Source organism: Triplophysa dalaica, chromosome 5 (assembly GCF_015846415.1).
Source record: "Triplophysa dalaica isolate WHDGS20190420 chromosome 5, ASM1584641v1, whole genome shotgun sequence".
NCBI classification, from domain to species: domain Eukaryota; kingdom Metazoa; phylum Chordata; class Actinopteri; order Cypriniformes; family Nemacheilidae; genus Triplophysa; species Triplophysa dalaica.
The window spans coordinates 12557372-12581559 of NC_079546.1; the positions used below are offsets into that span (position 1 = coordinate 12557372).

At 36.1% G+C, this 24188-nt stretch overlaps 1 protein-coding gene across 2 annotated transcripts; it reads right to left on the reverse strand.

The window, feature by feature from the left end:
* Positions 1-957: 957 nt before the first annotated feature.
* On the reverse strand, positions 958-20014 carry tmcc3 (transmembrane and coiled-coil domain family 3). Of its 2 annotated transcripts, none has more exons than XM_056747643.1 (4): positions 19791-20014; positions 4544-5496; positions 4202-4337; positions 958-2374 (listed from the first exon to the last, which is right to left on the reverse strand). In XM_056747643.1, the coding sequence occupies exons 1-4, from the start codon at positions 19851-19853 to the stop codon at positions 2072-2074; spliced, it is 1455 nt and encodes a 484-aa protein (XP_056603621.1). In that variant the 5' UTR covers positions 19854-20014; the 3' UTR covers positions 958-2071. The 2 variants fall into 2 exon arrangements, with proteins under 2 accessions (XP_056603621.1, XP_056603622.1); XM_056747644.1 differs by lacking the exon at positions 19791-20014 and adding an exon at positions 18524-18781.
* Between the last annotated feature and the right edge of the window lie 4174 nt (positions 20015-24188).

A 24188-nucleotide genomic window follows, 5' to 3' on the forward strand; every position in this document is an offset into this window, starting at 1 on the left:
ATCTGAACTCTAGTAACAGGGATTTGGCTATATATAGACTGATCATTCAATATCTTGTTAATAAATACATTCTCTAAAAGTTTAGGCTACACAAGTTATACGTTTTGACTGCAAAGTTTATAAAACATCTGCAAAAATATCAGAAATTTCCCAAAATTAACAAATTAAAACAAGCTCAGAATAAAACCAAAAGTACAACAAAAACTAACTAAACTTGACTAAACTTATATTACACCAAACTCGGCAGTACTACCAACAAAGAACCAGCAAGTAGAGCAAACACAAGAGCATTAAATAGGCAAAGGACTAAGGCGAGTAATGATGGAAACAGGTGTAGGACATATACTGATAATAGTCTAATTATCAAGAAGACAAGGTGTTTGATTAAGTCAAGTAAGCAACGTTGTGTAGCTACGCACAAAATTGGCATTGACATGTTTTAGAAGCACATATTTACCTTTAATTATGACTGATGCATTTAATATTCAAAGTAAGGATATTTTAGCAATAAATACAGAATTGTTACTTATTCGATGAGAATGAGTTAATTCAAAGGCATAAATTAAACATTTAACCACAAGAGGGCGACAAACGTCACTAAACAACGTTAATAGAGAGCCTGTGAACATAGACATTGAATCAAATGTGGTAAAGCTGCTTGCTATGTACCAACTATATTTAAACAGTCCAAATATACAATATAACAAGCACATAAATTAATACAATCCATTGTCCCACCCCGCCTGTTCTCTGTAGGGTTACAGAAGGGTTGGGGCCTATTCCAGCATCTCGGGTCAAAAAACAGGAAACACCCTGAAGAGATAGGGCTAGTTATAAAAGAACAAAATACACTATATATAAATTTAGAGAAACACAATTATAGGGAGCTTTTCCATAAAAGATCAAAAGTTCAGTTAAAGCCACATGCATGAAATGTTCGAAAAAACAATAAACAACTCGAGAAAAATCAGGCAATTTATTTCTCAGTTCAGAGAATGTTGGACAGTTTCCTATTAGATAAACAATGGAGCATGTCTATCAAAAAACCTCCTGTTGGTAGATCATAACATTCAGACAGTATTCACAGAAAATTGCCGAGATAACAGTCTTTCTGTCAGTCAAACATGGGCATAAAAAGGCATTTGAAGATAATGTCTAAACAAAACAGTAGTTCATGGACATGGGTGAGTTCAGATTTCGTGGCTTATACAATTTTCAGTCAAACCACAGGCATGCAAACACTCAAAACTGACAGTGGTAATACAAGTGTAAGTCATTGCACTGTGGGAGTCACTGAAGCATAGATTAAACGAAGCCATTCAACAATGTATAAAAATACCACAGAACACAGTCCAAATGATGTCGCATATACTTAAAATGAAACATGAGCATTTGTCATTGTTTCAATGAAGGCATTTCTATTATAAACAAAAAAATAAAGTGTTTTTGTCCTTTATGATGAGCACAACCTCTCAAACTACAGAAAATGTCAACCACATTTAAAACATTTCACAAAATTTGGCCCTGCATGTAAAGTGCCGGGAAAAGGAACATCAGGCCATCTTAACAGTACAAATAATGCTCTACGTTAGTAAACAGAACTCAGAGTCATGTATCAATCGCAAAATGAAAAGAACATAAAATACTTTTTTTTCATGTCAATAACACATTTACTACACAAAGTAATGTAGGGGTGCTGTTCAATTGTTATGAATATAAAGTAGCATCGCAAAAAAGTCAAAATAAATAAAAACAACACTTTAAAAATGTTCATAACAATTTTGGACTGTTTTTCTTTTGATTTTGGGATTAAATATGACAGAGATTCAACTAAACAATTATCACCTATCTACTATAAAATTCTAAAATAAAAGTGAATATTTGCTTTTAAGAAAGAAGACAAATGGAAACGTGTTAATTTAATACAATACAGTGACAAAGATGGACCCGTTTCTGCTACAGTACATCATGAATGCTCTCCCACACATTCTTCATGCCATAGTCCTGGGACACTCACATTGTGAAGGGAGAAATTTATCCAACGAGAACATCACCTCACGTTTCACATCCCTCATCTGGGCACCAGCATTCGCTCTACAGCGCGCGTCAAATGCTCCCAGTTGCTCCATCCAAACGCCAGTAGACACACGCATAAGAAAGTCCCGAACACATGTAGACGACTCCTCATCAGCGGTGCAGAAAATTTAGCGGCCGTGGAGACGCACACCAAGATGACGGTGACAATAGCCAGCATGATGTTGATGCATTTTCCCAGCAACACTTTGGCATCAGTGCCTTCCAACTGCAAGGCCTGCTGCTGCTGTTGCTGTAACTCTAACTTGCCCATTCGTGTCTGACAGGCCTCCAGCGCTTCCTGCAGAAAGACAGAAAGCAGACTTATATTACAGAATCATAAGCAAGTCATCCAACCAGATGAAAGAATATAAAAGATGTTTGCATTGGATATAAGAAGGAAATTTGATAAAAGCTCAGCACGTACAAAGAACCAAAAGTACATCAACTTCACTGTTCCTGTTCCTCTGCAAGAGTATTGCATCAGTGCGACAAAGGTCATGTGTTCAATTCCAGGGAACATATGATAAAAAAACTACTTTAAAATGAATAACTGTCTTTGGATAAAAATGTCCACCGAATGCATGAATGTAACTTTAATCTCTGACCTTGTATTTGCTAAATATAGAGGAATTTTGGATCAACAGGATTTTACGAGGGGCAGGAACACATGACACAGGAGAAAAAAAACAGTCCAACAAAACATTTTGGATTAGGGTAAAACTATGACTGACAAGAGATGTTCTTGTTTCTTTATCATGCTGAGTCTGGTTGAGACGAGAGTATAACAAAATTTAATTTCCTTTTATTAACCTTTCTTCAGTTGCCAGGACGCGTCAGCATTTTCGATTGTAATTCCCCAATCTTTCATAGTCCCTAAAGTATTTTATTGTATGAATATGTCAATATTTAATATATCAAAAGAAAGAACATAGCCTTTGCTTTAAAAAAATAATCATTCCAGCTTCATTCTTTTTTATCCACACCTAAATGTGTTTTTCTTACGGAAAACGTTTTTGTTTAACCAATTCTGAACTATAATCAAAACCGATTTTCGACTATATCTAAAGCTGTAGATCAGAGGTACTCAAAGTGGGGTCCGCAGTCCATAGCTAGGAGGTCCGTGAAATAATTTGTGACCCTTGATAGCATTATGAAAGTTGGGGGGAGAGTCAAATGTTTAAACTAGGGTTCACTCTTGTCTGCAGTGGTTTTTCATCTACTAAAAGCCCACATAATTCCTAATTAAATAAACATAAAAAAGATATACATTTTTGAAAACGTTATTCAGAAAACAGAAGCTAAACAAAATCCTAAGATTTGCTTCATGCTTGATTAGACCAAAAAGATAATAATTATACTAAAAGCAAAAATATGAAGACACTGTGTATCTCCAAAATCTGAAAAGATCTTACATTTACATCTATACATTTAGGAGACACTTTTATCCAAAGCGACTTATGTTATTGTTCAGACCAAACGCGAATGGCGCGTTAAGCGCAAGTGATTTACATGTTAAGTCAATGCAAAGATGCGATAGACCTACTTGCGGTGCGATAGGCGTGAATGACGCAAATGACACAAATTGCGCGAATGACGTGAATTGCGCGAATTGAGCGTTCATGTGATTCAAGTGATTCGTGCAAATTGAAAAATCTGGACTTTGCCGAAAATTTGCGCCGCGTTAACCAATCAGGAGCTTGCTCTAGTAGTGAGGTGATTAGACGACGTATTCATTTTTGCAAGTTGTCAAAAACGAACTTTACACAATTTGAGCAATATATATATATATATATGAGACTGGAGCCGCCTGGCAGAAGCCCCTCCCATGATGCGAATTCACGTCTGTAGTGAAGTCAATTTGACGCACGAATCAAGCGAATTTGTCGCGCGAATGAAGCGAGTAAAGTCAAAATGTTCAAGCGCCGAACAACGCGCGAATAGTGCTGTTCTTTCGCGCCATTTGCGTTTGGTCTGAACACAACATTACATTGCATTATCCTACACATTAGTTTCTAAATTTTTGCAATCCCCTGGAATCAAACCCACAACCATGGCCTTGTTAGCGCCATTCTGCTACCACTGAGCTACAGGAAAGCTTAAGATTTATGCCGTAGTCTATATTCACCTGTATATCTCGTGCTCTGTCATAAACCTGATAGGTCATCTTCTCCTCGATGCTGGCTAGCTCCTGTTTGAGGTTAGCCGTTTCATTCTGATGGAGCTCTGTGAGATCATTCAGCTGGTCCTCCAACTGTTCACACCTTACACAGGAAACATTCAGTGTTAGTGTGTCACAGAGAGATTATAGATAGCAAATGTGTCCAAGACCACCATAATGTGTTCGGGATGTTAGTGTCGCCACACATCACAACTGATAATGAAATATCAACTGATCCGAGGGCTACAATACCAGCATGGGCAGATTTTCTAAAAATGAAAATGTTTATAAAACTGTATATTACAGTACCTATACCGCTCCTCCTGTACTGTTTGTGTTATACTCTCAAAGTCACATTTAAACTGGGTCTTCAACGATTCAATGTCTTCGGCTAACAGATTTTGAGCCTCCCTCAACTCCCTGATCTCCTCCCAGGCCTCCACCAGGCGACTGTTGTCCTCTTGGCCCCCTTCCTTTCCAAACCCACTGTTCTGTCCCATCACACCCAATCCAGACACATGACCATTACTCTCTACCGACAATGAAGTCTCCGTGGAGCATTCATCATCGCTGGGGTATTTGTGTTTGGAGGTTAGCGTGGCACTGCCGCTCAGAACTCTGCATCCTCCTTCCGTCTGCAGACCGCCACCCGTCTCCATGGAGCTCTTGAGATGGGCAATGTTGTCCGCACTGCCGAACTTGTTACGAATGAGGTTGGCTATCTCGCGGGACTTGCTAAAGAAGAACGGCGGTGACAGCGAGACACCTGGACCGATGGTTTTTACTTTGTCCAAATGCGGGTGCCGCCCGCTTCCTGTGACCAGGGTTTCCTTGAGGTTGTCTTTGGGAAACTCGTGGAGGTCTTTTGCGGTTGGGAGCGTGTGTTTGGTCCCGTTCAAGACGTCGCACTCTTTCATCTTACGCTGATACTGCTCGAGCTTCTTTTGAAGTTGAACGATGTTGTGCGCCGTTTTCTGGTTCTTTTTCTCGAACACTTGTTTGATGCGGCTGCTCTGCTGTTTGTCAGCACTGCCGATGAGTTTGAGGTACTCGGCCACGTTTTCATCCTGTAGATTTTGCTCAATTCGCAGCTGCTCCTTGATCTTCAGTATTTTTTGTTGCAAGCTGTCCAGAGCAGGACGCGATCTTGACACGTCTCGTACCGCCAGGTCTGTCGTGTCCAGGTCTAAACAGTTCTCTGAGCCACCTCTTCGCATGACTGTTGGCACGCTGAGGGTATTCCCTTCGCCGGACCTCTCCGCCTGAAAAAACATTAAATACAAACAATTATTAACCAAAAACAGATAAATAAACACCCCATTTTTTTAAGTGGAGACAAAAAATTAATAATTTTTGTAGTGATAGCTACTTTATGTTAGGTAAACTATTATCTAACATAAGATTAATTCAGCTTGAAATTTCAAGGTTGTTTAAAATACACCAATTCTAGATCAAGTTTGTAACCCTTCATGGCATAGTTTGTATCATTGTATCATTATATCATTATAATTATTATATTAAAGAAATTTAATTATGTGAATTTGTTTCTTTTCAAAGTGTCATAAATAATATAAGTGCATTAACACAGTGACTATCAATAAATCAATAAAATAAATGAATATAAAAAAATCCTCACTATGAACCACATTCAGTACCTCAGCATGTACAAACACACTAACAAAAGACAGATGGAGGATGCAATTTTGTAATTTTCTTCATTATTAGTCAACCACCACTATGACTAAGCAAAGCACTTTTCACAGAACACCTATTATTATCTATTCTTAGGCTTGTTTTATGCTTCTATGAAACTTTCAAATGTCAGAAATTTGCGTTGATATCAAGTTTGTCTGTTACTATGGCAACCTGCCGTCAAGCAGTAACAGGTCTTCGGAGATCAGGGACACCGGCTTTTATGACTCAACTGGAGAGAAGATGCAAACCACAGGGAGAGAGTGCAAAGCCAACTGATTCACATCGTTCATGAAGCTGAGCAAATATGTTAAAATCCATATAATCATTAGGAAGCGATCAAATGAAACATGTTTTTTTTTTACACACTTTAACACACAAGTTTTAGAAACTTTACTGAAGTCCCCATTAACCGGAAGTTGCGATCGTTTTTACTTACGTATTGTGATGCATTTCCAAGTGAAAAGGAATTTCAAAGGAGAAAATTAGTGGGCGTGGCTTTGTAGCATTTTTCACTGCGAATTGATTGGATGTATAAAAACAGCTGTCGTATTTTGAAATGGAACTGGCAGTAGACTGACAGTTGAAGGGGAGGAGTTAACGAATTCTCCGTCAAATGCGTTTAATTTACATAATTTAAGATAGATCGTCATTTCAGGGCGGAAGTGCATTTTTAAATTTTAACTGAAGATTATGAGGGTAATTGAATTTGAAAAAGAAAATTACCCACATTGATAAGCTATTTACTATAAACCCCGCAATGTTTCGTGAAAAAATAACAATTGAATTTTTTTATTTCAATGGGACTTTAGAGGAAATTTACTTAAAGATAGTGATAGCCTGTTATGGTTGATATATTTAGAATTAGAAACTTATACTAAAAATTTTTTGAAAATAACTATTTAATACTATTAAATCAATTACTTAAACTAGGTCTGCCAAACAGTAAATCGGATGTAATTGAATCTGGAATAAAAGTTTGTGCTTACTTTATACAACGTAATAAACTGTAATTTTAATTAAAAATACATGTAAATATAGAAATGTGAATATTTACTAAATATGTATTCAAGTATGTCTATGTGTTTATAAATACAAAATGAATATGCACAGTGCACAGACATATATTATGTAAACACAAACTTTTCTGTTGGATGTAATTAATAGTGATTAATCTTTTGACAGCCCTACCCTAAACTACACATGAATGCCAGACTATCGGATGGATGCTGTCTGAAAGAAAGTTACTATATGCTACTATATGCTACTCTATACTCTAAGCGAGTAATTTTCATTTTCAAGTGCATTTCTACGTGGCCTGTGAATTGAGTTTAATGATTAAAGCTTCTAATGATGTGTAGTTATCTGTCATTGAATCACCTTTAACCAGACCTATTGATGCCTCTAGGGCAGAAATAGTCCTGTGGAGAACTAGGTCAAGCAAATCAAACATGTAAGAGTCTGCTTGTCTAACCTTTCTTACTTTCCCCTTCCTGTTACATCCACACATCTGGTGTCTGACATCCACCAGATATATATACAGTTGAAAGAAAAAGTATGTGAACCCTTTGGGTTTACTTGGATTTCTTCATAAATTGGTCATAAAATGTGTACTGATCTTCATCTAAGTCACAACAATAGAGAAACACAGTCTGCTTAAACTAATACCGCCCAAACATTATACGTTTTCATGTTTTTATTGAACACATCATGTAAACATTCATAGTGCAGGGTGGAAAAAGTATGTGAAACCCTAGGCTAATGACTTCTCCAAGAGCTAATTGGAGCCAGGAGTCAGCCAACCTTGGGTCCAATCAATGTGATGAGATTGGATGTGTTGATTAAAGCTGGCCTGTCCAATAAAAAACACACACCAGTTTTGAGTTTGCTGTTCTGAAGAAGCGTTGTCTGATGTGAACCATGCCTCGCACAAAAGAGCTCTCAGAAGACCTACGATCAAGAATTGTTGACTTACATAAAGCTGGAAAGGGCTACAAAAGTATATCTAAAAGCCTTGATGTCCATGTGTCCACGGTAAGACAGATTGTCTACAAATGGAGAAAGTTCAGCACTGTTGCTACACTCCCTAGGCGTGGTCGTCCTGTAAAGATGATTGTAAGAGCACAGCGCAGAATGCTCAATGAGGTGAAGAAGAATCCTAGAGTGTCAGCTAAACACTTACAGAAATCTCTGGCACATGCTGACATTTTTGTTGACAAATCTACAGTAAGGAAAACATTAAAAAAGAATGGACTTCATGGGAGGACACCACGGAGGAAGCCACTGCTGTCCAAAAAAAACATTGCAGCACGTTTGAAGTTTGTAAAAGAGCACCTGGATGTTCCACAGCACTACTGGCAAACATTCTGTGGACAGATGAAACCAAAGTTGAGTTGTTTGGAAAGAACACACAACGCTATGTGTGGAGAACAAAAGGCACAGCACACCAACATCAAAACCTCATCCCAACTGTGAAATATGGTGGAGGGGGCATCATGGTTTGGGGCTGCTTTGCTGCCTCAGGCCCTGGACGGATTACTGTCATCGATGGAAAAATGAATTCCAAAGTTTATCAAGACATTTTGCAGGAAAACTTAAGACCATCTGTCCGCCAACTGAAGCTTAACAGAGGATAGACGATGCAACAGGACAACGACCCAAAGCATAGAAGTAAATCAACAACAGAATGGTTTCAACAGAAGAAAATACGCCTTCTGTGGCCCAGTCAGAGTCCTGACCTCAACCCGATTGAGATGCTGTGGCATGACCTCAAGAGAGCGATTCACACCAGACATCCCAAGAATATTGCTGAACTGAAACACTTTTGTAAAGAGGAATGGTCCAAAATTTCTCCTGACCGTTGTGCAGGTCTGATCTGCAACTATAGGAAACGTTTGGTTGAGGTTATTGCTGCCAAAGGAGGGTCAACCAGTTATTAAACCCAAAGGTTCACATACTTTTTCCACCCTGCACTATGAATGTTTACATGTTGTGTTCAATAAAAACATGAAAACGTATAATGTTTGTGCGTTATTAGTTTAAGAAGACTGTGTTTCTCTATTGTTGTGATTTAGATGAAGATCAGAACACATTTTATGACCAATTTATGAAGAAATCCAAGTAAGCCCAAAGGGTTCACATACTTTTTCTTTCAACTGTGTATATATATATATATATATATATATATATATATATATATGTGTGTGTGTTTTGTATATATTTAAATTATTAAAAGTTACATCAGTGTTTTTTCTTGTACTGCCCTAATCTGATCATTCTATCATCTTTATAACAGCACTTGTGTAGTTGCATAATATACACACGCTATGTAACTGTTTGAATCCAGGCCTCCCAATGACTGTGGTTTTACACAGACTACAATTTAAACAGAAAAATGTGTGTACTGAGATTATAATCTGGACCAGGATTATTACTCAACAATAGGAAGGAAAAACAAAAGATTAGAGTTTGCAAGTGGTCAGGGGAAGTGACCTCATAGCGCCTGCCATGTGAAGAACATTCCTTAACACACACACACTAAACTCACAAAACCCTTCTCTGTGTGTGTATGAGCCTCTTTGTTGTCCATTTGCTTTACATAACGCTGAGGGTTGCAAACAACAGCAATTTATTTTTCCCTATGTGCACAGTAGACACACACAAAGGCAAACAGGCCGTATAAAGCACAATACAAGCACAGTCTGCTTTCAAATGTGAAGTGTGTATTTGCCAGATGTGGAGAATGAGGAAATGAAAAGCGACAGAAGAAACAGACCAAGTAGCTGAGTTTGCAGTTTTTCACACAACTACAAGTAGCTGAGATAGCAGTTTTTCACACAACTACTTTAGAATAGATGCTATTCTTCACACTTCACACACACAAACGCTTTAACCAAAACAGGGTAGACTTAAAGATCAGAACCAAAACACATCCGGGCAAAATTTGCTGATCCAAGGTCAGTATTTCAAGTTCTCTTACAAAAGAGTTAATCGAAGCTCTCAAAACTAATCCTTGAAACAGGTTTTTCTGCTGGCACCTTAAAAAGATTTAACAGGTTATACTGGACACACAACTCATGACTATGCATACTTGACAGGATTTCCAACAGAATTCTGTTTATTCCATCCCCCAGTACACACTAAACAAAATAATACAATTTCTAATGTATTTTAACTAGTGGTGGGCCGTTAACGGCGTTAACGCAGTGAGACTATTATCGCGCGTTAAAAAAATTGTCGCCGTTAATCTATTCTCAAAGTTGCGTTGGGAGCTGGGTCTATACTACGCAAGCTATGATGACTTTCACCTTGATATTTTAGCGCGGATGTATACCAGCTTAACTGCACTGTACGGAGCGAGAACGAGATTTTTCAACTCGCGTGATTCGCGTCATTCGCGGAAGCAGAAGCCACCTCATCATCTCATAACCAGGGCTTCATTCGCGCGATTCGCGCAGCAAGTAGGTCTATTGGCTCTTTGCATTAACATATAAATCACTCGCGCTTGACGCGCCATTCGCGTTTGGTCTGAACACAACATAACGTTACTGTGAAATTACCGCATCAAACGTGACGTGCTAACATGCTATCAAGCCGCCGGGTTTGCTTCAGGGAATATTAATTTTTAAGAAGCTTCCCAATAGAAACATCGACAAGACTAAGGTTGTTTGCACCTTGTGCAATGTGGAATTGGTTTAAAAAAAACACTTTCTCTCAACAGGTAGTGGTCTAGCTTTAGTTGAAACCAGTAACTTTGTATTGAGATCTAATGTATTATGGCTCCTGTATGACATATCGCTTGTTGGTCCCTCACTCTTTGTAAGTAGCTTTGTATAAAAGCGTCTGCTAAATGACTAAATGTAAATGTACTGTAGGAGCTCTTCCAGTCTCAAGTACCACCTAAACGCAAAGAATCCCTTAGCTAATGCGGAAGTAAACACAAGTTCATTTTCCATCCATCCATTTTCTACCGCTTATCCGAACTACCTCGGGTCACGGGGAGCCTGCGCCTATCTCAGGAGTCACAAGTTCATTTTATTGAACATAATTTAATTTTCATCACCAATTATCATAGTAGAACAGCTTTCTCAAGCAGTTTGTGATGCATTTTGGAAACAGGAGATGAGCCCCTGGTCTAATGCGCCACCTGGCTTGAGAAACCCGTTCTCAAAGACTTAATTTTAGTCATTATTTGGGTAGCACACATTCTGAATGCCTTCGGCAGAATTCAAATGAGCCATTTTAATCTAGATTAATCTAGATTAATCTTGGAATTAATCTAGATTAATCTAGATTAAAAAAATTAATCTATGCCCACCACTAATTTTAACAAAAACTCTTTGGTTGAAAATAACCAAAAAACTGTAGCCGAGTCACACAAACTTAAAAAGTTTAACTATGATTCACTCTGCTTTATTTGGTGAAACAATTTAGACTTAAAAAAAATTGTACATTTCAAAGCTGTGAAATCAATTAAATATACTGTTTAAATTGAGAAAGTGCAAGTAAAAAAAAATTCTAATGATAAATCTGAGTGACTCGAATATTAGAATTCTCAAGTACTTCAAGAGTATATAAAAATATAAATTCTTAATTAAATAAACTGAATAGGGCCCTATGCAATCCATTCAATATTTTCTCAAATTCTATCTTGTTTTTTCACAAATGCAGTTTTTATTTTTCTAGATTCGTTTTTTCCGTCTTTTACTCTACAATGGTAAGTAATATCAATGCCAAGGTCATGGGTTCGATACATCAAACATACTCAGATACATTGTAAAGTATAATGCAATGTAAGACGCTTTTGAAACAAGAGTCTGCCAAAATGCGTAAATGTAATATTATTGCCCACATAATAAATAAACTAAAGTAATCGCTTATAAACTATAATAAAAACCTACGGTAGATACTTTTAACCATAAAGGGGAAAATCTGTAAAAATATATTATAATGTACTTAACTATGTTAATAAACCACCAAACCAGTACATTTCTGTTTTCAGGTATACTTATATTTAAGTACTTTCTTAAAAAAGTTTTATTTTTAAAATTTTACAAGCACATTAACTTCCATTTACTAAAGTAAATATTATTGTCAGTTGTCGAATTATAAAAAAATGAATGGCTCACCCGAATAGGGTGTTTGACAATAGCTTCAATGAATCTGAAAGCGCCACACAAGCATTACGCTTGTCATTGAGGTCATTTATCTTTAATATGTAAATTTAAGTATGTAAATGAATCCTGCCATTTAATGTTTCAAACAGAGATGGTGATACTGAAGCAAGTTTTTTAGCTTAAATGTTAAATGCCAAAAAGTAAAAGGGCATCTAGGGATTTAACGTTTCACCGTGAGACTGTTGAATCATCGATTATAATTCAAGTCGGTTGAGATGTTAAATGAATCATAATACATGTAGGGGCCGCTGTGCTTACAGCAAAATTGGAAAACGTAGATATGCTGATCCTTCTTTAAAAATTAAAATAAAGTTAGGAAAAGCACAGACAAAGTCTTATATTAAAGAGTCTTTTGTATTACTCATTTTTTATTTTATTAAGACTTTTTTCATGAAATTTGAGTTTTTAATTTGACATAAAATATTTTATTTTACAAAGAACTGTGCAGCATTTGAGAAATAATAAAAGGGCAGTTCATTTCTAATTTGTCTTAACACAATTTGTAAAAAAAACTTGATTACTTGTGGTCTGTTGTAGCCAGCAAATACAACATGATAGAAAGACACTTTTATAATTTCAAAGTACCTAGTCTTTTTATGTCGTCACAGACTGCAACCTCACAATTTGGCCCCATGTATCTAGTAATACAGGAAACATACTGTACAACCGCAGTCACCGTAGCTAAACTGCATCGTGCTAACAAGATTATCAATTCAAGATTTTTATACTCTGTCGCTTTGGATTGAAGTGTCCACCAAACAAATAAGCATGAGATGAATAAACATGACATAACCAAGCAGACTGACATAATAGGGTTATGTGTTGGCAGCAGTGTATTTGTGTGTATTTGTCAGCCAAAGCCTAATCCAGTCAAAAAAAGCCTCGTCTCAGAGGTAAGTTTATAAAGCAACACCAATCCTGCACAGACAAACAACAAATCCTATTTAAACTGAAGGGCCAAAACCTTATTATATATGCTTCTGCTTATATTACAGTTTCAAAATTGTCAAAATCAAACAGTTTCCAAAAGAAATGTTTGGCTTTATGGCTGAATGCATATCTTAGATTCTCCTGTCTTAAAGCAGCGCTTCTGCAATGTGCTTCAGGAAACTGTTTTGCCGTAATGATGAAACTACAAAATAACAATGCTGATCAGATTTTAGTGTAAGGAAGTAATCAACTGACTCTGTGTTTTTACATGCAGTAGAGCTCAAGTATAATTATTTAAAAGGGTTGTTTGATTTTCTTTTTCACTAAAATGACCTGTAATTAATTTTACATTTCTCAATGTTAAAATAAAAAGGGACGTAATTTGTGCCTTTGAAAAAATTGTTCACTCAAAATGAACAATCCACTCGCCCTCAGATTGTTCCAACCAACCCTGTATACATTTCTTTGTTCTGCCGAACATGAAGGAAGATATTTGGAAGCAACCAAATCCAAGTGCATGATTAAATCTGTCATTACGGTAATAGAGAAGCTTTGCCATAAAAGCTTTTCATCAAGTTGCCCCACATTTCAGGTTTTCAAGTCATTTTAAGCTGTTTACATGTGAGAATACTGTGTGGTATGTTTATCAATTGTATCTTTTTTTTAAGTCTGTATATGTCAGGCAAAAAAACTTAGCCATTATGAATTATGAATTTGTTTTACTGTAGAAATATTTAAAATATATACAAGTTACTTGAATGCTTTAATACTATTAAGGAAATGTAACTTTTGCATTTGATGTAATACTTAAAACGAATACACCAGAATCGTGCAGCTCTATCGGACATTCTTCCAAATACCTCCTTTTTTTGTTCAGCAGAACAAAGAAATGTATGCCTAAATGATCTAAATGATGACACAATTTCCATTTTGGGGTGAACTATTCCTTTAAAACTTCTATTTAAGCCTCCAGTGTTCATACTGGCAAACGCTTTGTCTGGGAAAGAAGTAAAAAAATGATTACTCATAATTAAGTGTCAAAACGTCTGCATGTCTGCAAAACCACAGAATCACAATAATTTGTGCTAAACTATTGAAGGAAAATGTTAAGACACTCTGTTTTTTAAACAAAGGAAACAGGGAACAGCGCTACACTGTAAAAGATGATGTTTTGACTTTACTTAAAATATATGTCAATTGTCAATCAGCGGAACTCGCTGATATGGTATGGGTGGGAAATTTTCACACAGACCACAGACCTGGTCAGCTTTACCAATCAAAGCGTTTCGGAAGGCGGGACTTTGAAGAAACCGGAAGAAATCCAGTCGTTTCATGAGAAGAGAGACAGTGGTGGACTATAGACTTGAAATATGTGAAATATACAGGTTTTTTTAAACTATAAACATAACCATTTATTGTTAAACACCCAAAAAACACAATCAAAGCTTCGAAAACAGCAAAAAAACGTGGCCTTTAAGTAAAATAACAAGATATTCTTTGTTGCGTTTAGACAAATATATCAGTTCGCTCTACCTTCTTTACTTAAAAAATTATGTAGCACGAGTTCAATCAACTTTTCCTGTTTTTTAAGCATTTGCACTGATAATATAATGTTCATTGCACTGGAAATGTATGTTAGGTTAACTTAATTGTAACTGTAGTTAACTCAAAATGTTCCATTCACTTTATGCATACTTTTGAGATTTTCTTGTAATTAATATTTTTGCGTTACATGAACAAAAGATTTTAAGTTAAGCTAGAAATGTTATAAATTTGTTTATTTTTAAGTAATAGCTACTTAAAATAATACAATATGGTTGTTGAGACAACAAATCACTTTTTACACTGTATGTTTGATTACCCTTTTTATGTTTCCCACCTTTATGGTTAGTTTATATATAACAGCAAACAATAGCATCGTCAATTTCTAGGAATTTACTTCTTAGTTCCTCTCTTTAAGTTCTCTGTGACTCGACATGCTAAGTTTCTAAACACCAAACAGGCATAAGTGAAGCCTTAACATGTTAAGTTTCTTTTTCCGGAATCCAACTATTTCAAAACAAGTCACCTTTACTTTCATTAAACAGTCATTTTGGACTGGTTTTCGGGTCTGAAATGTCCAAAATGTTTTAGTAGTACAACTCAACCTAAACATTGTTGTATGTACTGCTGTCACATCTAGTTACAATGGAACTGTTTAACTTTATACAAAAATAAAAGCTGTTTCCCACACTCGTGCTTGGCTACATACAGTACATGACATGAAATGACAAATGCACTATACATGAAGCCATCTTGCCTTCATTATTTTAAACTTTCACAGTGTGGCCTGTTTATCTCAATAAATCAGCTACCAATACCACAGACAAACAGGATAACTACATCCTCATTTGAAAGAGATCATTTTACCAGCTTCAAACTAGGTATTCAGTCACCAAGTAAAAAAAGGGCCACATGACGAACTGGATGAACTGTAAATACACCCCACTGAGGCATTCTGGAACAACTGTGCTCACTGTCATTCTTCCTGTAAACAAAACCACGTCATGAGAATCCGTTATCACACTGTTGTTACTTCAGAAATGTATCTGCAAGACTCGGGTGTGTCCAGCTGGTGGTTCATGCATAAACTTGCCCCTCTTGCATGTCATGTGACTAAGTATAGAGAAACACAGCAGGGAACGGCATATAATGTAGATGTTGTGTGTGAATGACAAAGGCCATTGTTGATGTTTTATCACGCTCAACGATCTCTGAAACACACATTCAAATGCATTAAGCTGACCAATGATCAGCATACGTACAGACACCAGAGATGATGGTGATGAGAACAGATCGACTTACTGTACTTTTTCTGTGACCAATGAAGAACTGAAACCTGTCTCTACATGTTATCATTTTTTGGTCACACGTCACATAGAATTATATGACTGTTCTGAGTTTAACACGTGTGGTATGCAGTCATTTACAGCATAGACATATACACTTAAAGGAACAGTTCACCCAAAAATGAAAATTCTGGCATCATTTATTCACCATCATCTTGTTCCAAATCTGAATAGATTTATACTAAGAAAGATATTTGGAAGAATGCTTGTTACAAAACAGTTCTTGGCCACCATTGACTACCACAGTAGGAAAAAATGCTTCCTATTTTTTTGGTTCCGTTACACACAAAATAAGATATTTAGAAGGATGTAGGAAATACAAAACTTTAAAATACAATTGTATTTTTTTCTACTATGGTAGTCAATGGTGGCCAATAACTGTTTGGTTGTAAGTATTCACCCAAATATCTTTCTTTCTGTTCATCACGACAAGGAAATTTAAACAGATTTGGATCAACTCGAGGGTGAGAAAAAGATGACAGAATTTATATTTTTGGGTGAACCGTTCCTTTAAATTTAGAAATGTACGTTTCTCCAAAGTGTTAACTAAAGTAATTTACAATGATGCACTTACAATGTAAGTATGGAAACTATTGTTCGTATTATATGTGCAAAAAACAATGCGTTTGTGGAGGGAAGAACATCTGATTATATATTTCTAAAGAAATGCATTAAAAAGTTATTTTTTCTTCATGTAAGCAGTCCTTTAAGGATAGCTTATGCTAATGAGGGAGGAATCGAAATAAATGTGATAACATTTCATTTTGAATTTGATAAAGCTTCATCTATATCATTTCCAGATATTTCTCTCATTTGTATTCCAGAACACTTAACACACACTGCTCCGTTTCAAACTAAACTCATCCACAAGCTTTCTGTTGTTGAATATACTGGGGCCCAGTCAGTTCCACAATCTTATTTATCACACACTAACTATAATTTATGTTCGCACAGGACACAATGTCACCACAGGGACCGAAACGCTTATAATTCATAGAGAGAAAGAGATTAAACGTGTCCTGCTCTCCCAGTGCACAACATGTAGACAGTGACACCAAAAATATTCACCTTATCAAGAGTACACAGGTTATCCTCAACAACAGAAATGCTACACCATTGTCTTAATTCAATAATATTGTAAGTTGATGCAGATAGCAGAGCAACTGTGCCAAATTTGATCAATTATTAGAAAAATGCGAAACATTTAGTTGTATAATTTTAAGATTTATATTGTAGCGTAACGGCGGTGTCGCTACAAAATATATTTCGATATAGTTTAAATTGATTTTACAGACTTAAAGCATTCTTGTAATGTGAATTGCTTTATATAGTAACTTGCCGTATATGGGATTGTTCTTCAATATCACACAGCCCTAATTAACAGCTATAAAGTTGGTTTAGAAATTATAAATATAACTAAAATTAAAAATAACTACAAAAATAATCAGTAAGAAACTGTAAAACTATTTGTGCTACAAACCGGTATGTTTATAATTATAACAATACCTATTTGGTACTAATATATGGTAAGATGTTAGTCTGCAACTTCAAGCAGCACAACAAACTTTTTTTACAGCTGAAAATACTTAGTGGATGACACCAGAATCCAGACGCATTAATGAAAAAAATGTCTTGCCTACTGTTAGTTAAAAATGTGGTGTAAAGCCTATGGTGTTTTGGGTGGTTTCCTATAGTGCTCCAAAGTCCAACATCATGTCTTAAAGGAATAGTTCGCCTCCCAAATGAAAATTCTGTCATTATTTACTCACCCTGTTGTCATTTTGCAGAACACAAAAGAAGACATTTCGAAAAATGTCGGTAACCAAAAACCGACTTCTATTCTATGGACACAAAACCAATGCAGTTTTCTGTTTACATTTTTTTTTTTAAATATCTTCTTTTGTGTTCTGCTGATGAAAAAAGTCATACAGGTTTGAAATGACAAGAGGGAGTGTAAATAATGACATGAAGTTGAAACTTTTCCTATAATGATAATCTTATCCATTCTTATGCTTGGGTCTCCTGCCCAGTAACAAAATTTTATGGCCCACGGCAAAAATCGTAAATCTGATCACTTGGAAAACCAACAGCACACCTCTCCTTGCTAAAGTCATGTGATTCACCGTATTATACAAATATAGCTCTAGCACAAACACTGCGGGGCAAACGGCATGCCAATGTTATGTTATGAATACCTAACCAAAGCTATGAGCAGTTATGCTGATGTTTGCCTTGGCAAACACAACTGATTATCTTTGTTTTAGAACAACGGTAGATATATGTTAACGTGTGCATGTGATCAGTTAAGTATATTCCTGAAAGGATTATCAGACACTCGCAGGCTTGCTCTTTATAATTTTACATTATAGCATATAGAGTATATTCTCCGTCGCTTCAGCAATGTAGTAATCTATACAGACAGACACAACGTATTTATAAAACATCTAGCTGTACAAAGAAAAGCAATGCTACAATGGCTCTTTCTCTCCATTAACTGTTGAATTAATAATGCATGAATTTGCTGGACACATTAACACAATCAATTAAGCTTTCAATTTACTCAAAGTTCAAATGTGTTTGACAGCCTCTGTTATTATACTCACTCAGTTTAAAAAGACACTCTCTGAGATCTTTCAACCAGTGATGATGTGGTTGCAGGTTGAGAGTGGCACACACCCAGTCTCAGTGCCAGGGGTCTAGGGCACACACACTGGAGCATTTGTTCGGCTTACAACAGCCCGTCTCAAGACCCGAGCACATGTCCCAGCACGCCACCCATCACCCCGGTGTTACAAATGCATTTAGGCGTGTGTGAGACAGATACTTTGAATAGGGATTTTCATGACTCTTAACTATCAGCATTAACTCGTATGGGGAAACACCAGCATAACCGGTCCAACTAGAACCAAGTATCACAAATGCTCTGTTGTGCAACAGTTAGTAAACACTTTGACAATAGTAATTTGAGTTTTTCTGATATTTTCTGTTGTTTATACTACAGTAATAAACCCTAATCGAATGCTGATGGGATTAGGAAAGAAATTTAGAATGCTGTCAATTAATACTTTTCTGAATATAATAAACAATAATAAACCAATAAACTTTAATATAGTTAACTTTTATGTTAATGATAAAGACACACTTTTTAATTAAGACGTTTTTAGGGTTGATTTAATTTATAAAAGTATAATTTCTTACTGAGTCAAACTTTATACAGTATGTGGCAATACTTTTAACTACATGGTAGTGGCACTTACATTAGTTAGCATGAATAAACATTGAACAAAATTTATTAATTTTTATATTATGGATATTTACATTTACTGATACGATTTCAAAGAACAATGTATATCTCGCAACACTATGCACAACAAAAATAAACCGATTTTTTAAACAGAGCATTTGTATAACTTAACATTAACAAAGACTAATAAAAGATGTAAATAAAATATGTAGCTCATTGTTGATCGTTAATCAACGCATTACTCAAGTATCTATACAATAATTTACGATGGCTTTATTTGAGTAGCCAAAGCTTTAAGTTACTACATACGTAATTGTAGTATAACCAAAAACGTCATAAGCAGGAAAAGTGTAGTAACAAAGTCATGATGGCAGTACCGCGGTATCATACCATGCGTGAACTATAGCACCGAAACGGTTTCCAGCACATAATATGGTGACTCAAGTATCAATGAAGTAAAACAATGGTAATTTTTCACAAGCTAAGCACGATATACGTAAACATAAGCGGACGCAGATCAATTGTTAACCATACAGAACACAAACACATTTGAATTACATCTCGAGCGCATAGGTTTAGATATACAACATACTACACGGATTAAAACGGACTCGAACGTAATTTACCATGTCGCCGTGTAAGAAGGAGTTCCTCTCGAGTTCGGCAGAGGTTCGGTCGGCGCTGGGCATAGTTCACTTCGGTCCGGTCCGTTGAAACTGGACTTTCGCGTCGTAACGGCGGTGATTCGCTACATTGCGTAGCAGTACAATGTGCCTCGCGCGCTCACTGTATAGGTTCCTCTTTGTAATCTGCACGAGAGACTATCGTAAGCGTTCAGCCGAGAGAGAGAGAGAGAGAGAGAGAGAGAGAGAGAGAGAGAGAGGGGACAGAGGGGCGGGGCTCTACCCCGCTATGGCGTGACAGTCATTTAGGGGGATGTACTACAGGTGGCACAATATAATATAATTAAAAATAAAATATAATAAAAATATAATAAATAAATATGATATACATAATTTAATTTATAGTATCTGTAACTGCTTCTTACACAATGATGGAAACTAGTTCAAAACTATAGAAATACTAATACATTACATTTGTTCAGTTCACCACATCTCCTAATGGAAACTAGTTAAAAACTACAGAAATACGAATAGATAGCGTTTGTTCAGTTCACCACATTTCCTAATGGAAACTATTTAAAAACTACAGAAATACTAGGCTAATACATAAAGTTTGTTCAGTGTGCCGCATTTCCTTATGGAAACTAGTTAAAAACTACAGAAATACAAGGCTAATACATTACATTTGTTCAGTTCACCACATTTCCTAATGGAAACTAGTTAAAACTACAGAAATACTAGGCTAATACATAAAGCTAGTTCAGTTTACCGCATTTCCTTATGGAAACTAGTTAAAAACAACCGAAATACTAGGCTAATACAAAAAGTTTGAACAGTTTACCGCATTTCCTTATGGAAACTAGTTAAAAACAACCGAAATACTAGGCTAATACAAAAAGTTTGAACAGTTTACCGCATTTCCTTATGGAAACTAGTTAAAAACTACAGAAATACTAATACATTACATTTGTTCAGTTCACCACATTACCTAAGGCAAACGACAAAGTGAGAAAAGGAAAAAAAGACTGAGAAAGACGCATGTTTTGTGGCTTTAACGAAGGGACATTTACATTTCTACATTTGGCAGACGCTTTTATCCAGAGCGAATTACATGGAATTATGATATACATTTGTATCCAAGTATCTGAAATCCCTGGATCGAACCCATGAAATTGGCGTTGCTACCACCATGCTCTAAGCACTGAGTTTAGTAAGTAATTGATCTGACCTGGAAATTTAGTCACAAGATAGTCCCTCAACATAAATAACCATTATACGTAACAGCATAAATCTTTTATCAGACAAACCTTTTCAAATGAGTGCTGAAAATTTAAACGTCTGCTGGTCTGAAAGAGTTATGTGTCAAGGCCAAACTGATTTAGGGTGTGTCAAGCTTTACAAACCTCTCTCTTTCTCTCTCTCTGTTACATACATATATACTCACAGTGTGTGTTACGGTGAGAGGTCAGAATCACAAGGTCAGAACTCCACTCACTGTTATGGCATGATATGGTACAAGTAGGAGAGCATTTAACATTTTGTCAACACGCTAAACAGTACCATTAGTTAACAAGATCATGCTTCTTGGAGGATTAAAACTGGAGTAATGAACAACAAGATCATTTTTTTATTAGACACAAGACACAGACAGTTATTGGTAAGTCAAAAAAATATAAAACTAAAATATTCAGATGATCTGAAAAAATGACAGCAGTCCTCTTCTCAATATGCTGCCTGATTTAAAGCATCATAAACCCAAATTGTGTATTTAAGGTGTGTTTAAACCCCTAATCCTATGTATGAGCAATGGAAATAGTGATGACTGCTTTAGTGAGCACCGTTCTCTTGTGGATTAGTGATACAATTCCATTGTAAAGTGTTATTCTCATTAATCCTGCTAAAAAATAAAATCATCTACATATGAACAAATCCCTGACTGTGAATTGCCATATTAAATAAAATCCCACTGTAGGGTAGACACAGGAGGTGTTTAGAACCAAAATGCTCTATTAGGTTGAGATCTGGTGACTGTGGGGGTCATTTTAGTACAGTGAACTCATTGTCAGTTCAAGAAACCAATTTGAAATGATTCGAGCTTTGTGACATGGTGCATTATCCTGCTGGAAGTAGCCATCAGAGAATGGGTACATGGTGGTCATAAATGGATGGACATGGTCAGAAACAATCCTCAGGTAGGCCGTGGCATTTAAAGGATGCCTAATTGGCACTAAGGTCAATTACAATTACACCACCACCATAATTGCATGAGAAATTGAACAGGTGTTTCTAATAATCCTTTAGGTGAGTGTAAAATGTATACATTGAATGCATTGTATATCGACTTGGATAAAATCGACCAAGTGTATAAATAACTGATGACAACAGAATCTTAAAGTACATTTTAAAAACCTATTTTATGCATTTGGGTGACAAATTTATCTAAAGTCACTTAGAGTGCATTACAAGTAAGTAAAAGTTAAGGTACATGTTCCCAGGGGATCAAACCCAAGCCTTTTGCGTTGCAGAGGTATTTTTCCTTCAGAATAAATTTAAGGCAATCTTTTCACCAAAGTCTATACGTAATACTAACTGGCCTATCCTTTTTTTGGTTGAAATCATTTTAGATCTACAATGCTTCAATTACTTAACTACCACCAGTTCTGGTACCTCTAATCTCCTGCTGTCTTGAAAACAAATGTAGAACATCAAATATTCACCAGCTGTAAATATACTGTTCTCAAGGGCCTACTTCATTTCAAGTGTGTGAAATAGCCCTGCCAGAAATACCAAAGGCACATACATAAATTGAGGCTGATGCTCCATTTAGGATGACGTGCATGAATAGACAGTTCAATGAGATCTCACTTACAGCGACTGAAACACACAAACTCACATACTTTCATACTTTCCAAACACAAGCATCTTACACAATCATAGCAGCACTTATTCTACCTGTGAGAGCTTGCAGAAACATTCAGATCAGAGAAGATCACGTCGCTGGTTTTAACTCATCCCAAATTGTGTGTGTGCACAAACAAGGAAGGGGATTAATCTGATATTTGGCACCCTTGTGAGTGTTATGCTTTTAGGTCCATTAAAAAGTTCAATAATAGTTTATTGAAGCCTACACAGTGAACAGCCGTGACCCCCAACCAATGACACTCCAAGCAAGCAAGTCAACAGCAATTTAATGAATGTTATTTGAATGTTGTCCAATGTCAGAAAATGGTTCCAGGTTCAATATTAGATATTCGCCATATAATTGGTTTGAAGTGTTTCAAACTTTGGCACTCTCTTGACCGATGATACTGTAATATAGGTGACAGAAAAAGGAGAGATTAACCAGAACCCCACACATTACATAAGACTAACATTTTGACAACATTGAAAAAAACTAGTTATTTTGTATTCCCGGCAGATCTCAAAGATCTGACCACTTTTTTTCTCAGAATTTCTTCATCAATATGGAGCTGTCAAACAGCTGTGTCCTCTACTAAAGCAGTGCTGCACTTTAATATCGTGACCTCAATCTCTCATACAGACAGATGGTAATGAATCCGTTTCAGTGACCCACAGACTGTAGCTGCCAAACATAATTAAAGGAATGAATCATCACATCTGCTACAGGAACACACAACTGCCTCCGAGTTTGAAGACGTTGCAGAAATTGATTTTATTTACAGCAACGGCCTTGTGTTTAAACGTATGTACTGTATGCAAAAGTGAACCACATTTGATGTATATATACACATCATTTGACCTACATTTTCTTGCACAGTTTCTAATAAGATTTCTATTGTTTTTATAAAAAAGATATTTATAGTGAATCTTAACTTAGTCGTTAAAATATTTTTAGAATAGAAAAAAGTATTAGAGGTGATCGTTTTTTTACATTATCACTGTTTATTTATTACTTAGCATTTCCCATGACCATACATAGGATCAGCATAGAGATTCGATGGATATCTCTATGGTATATCTACATAAACACAAAATCATTTTTTTTCTCAAACCAACATACACACACAAATGCACACAGCTGTCAAAGTGTAAGAATAGGGGTTGTAAAGGACATGACTTCTATTTTTAACAATTAGTGAAAAGCCTAATGCCTTTTGGTTGTTATGTAACTGTAAAAAAGCCTAAACAAAGCCTAAATATTGACCGGTGCTTTTAACTCACGAAATTCCTAGAAACATGGGTAAAATGAGACTTTGGAACAAGCTAAAATTGAAAAGGCTTGGAAATGTTAGATTTTTTTAGTAGGTATTTTGTTCTGGAACAAACAAAAGCAAACAAGGGAAAAAGATCCATGCAGTTCCAAATCCTTCTGAGCCAACTTTCCATGATTTACCCTTTTACCAAAAATATAAAAACCTATGATTTCCTTTCATTCTTCTT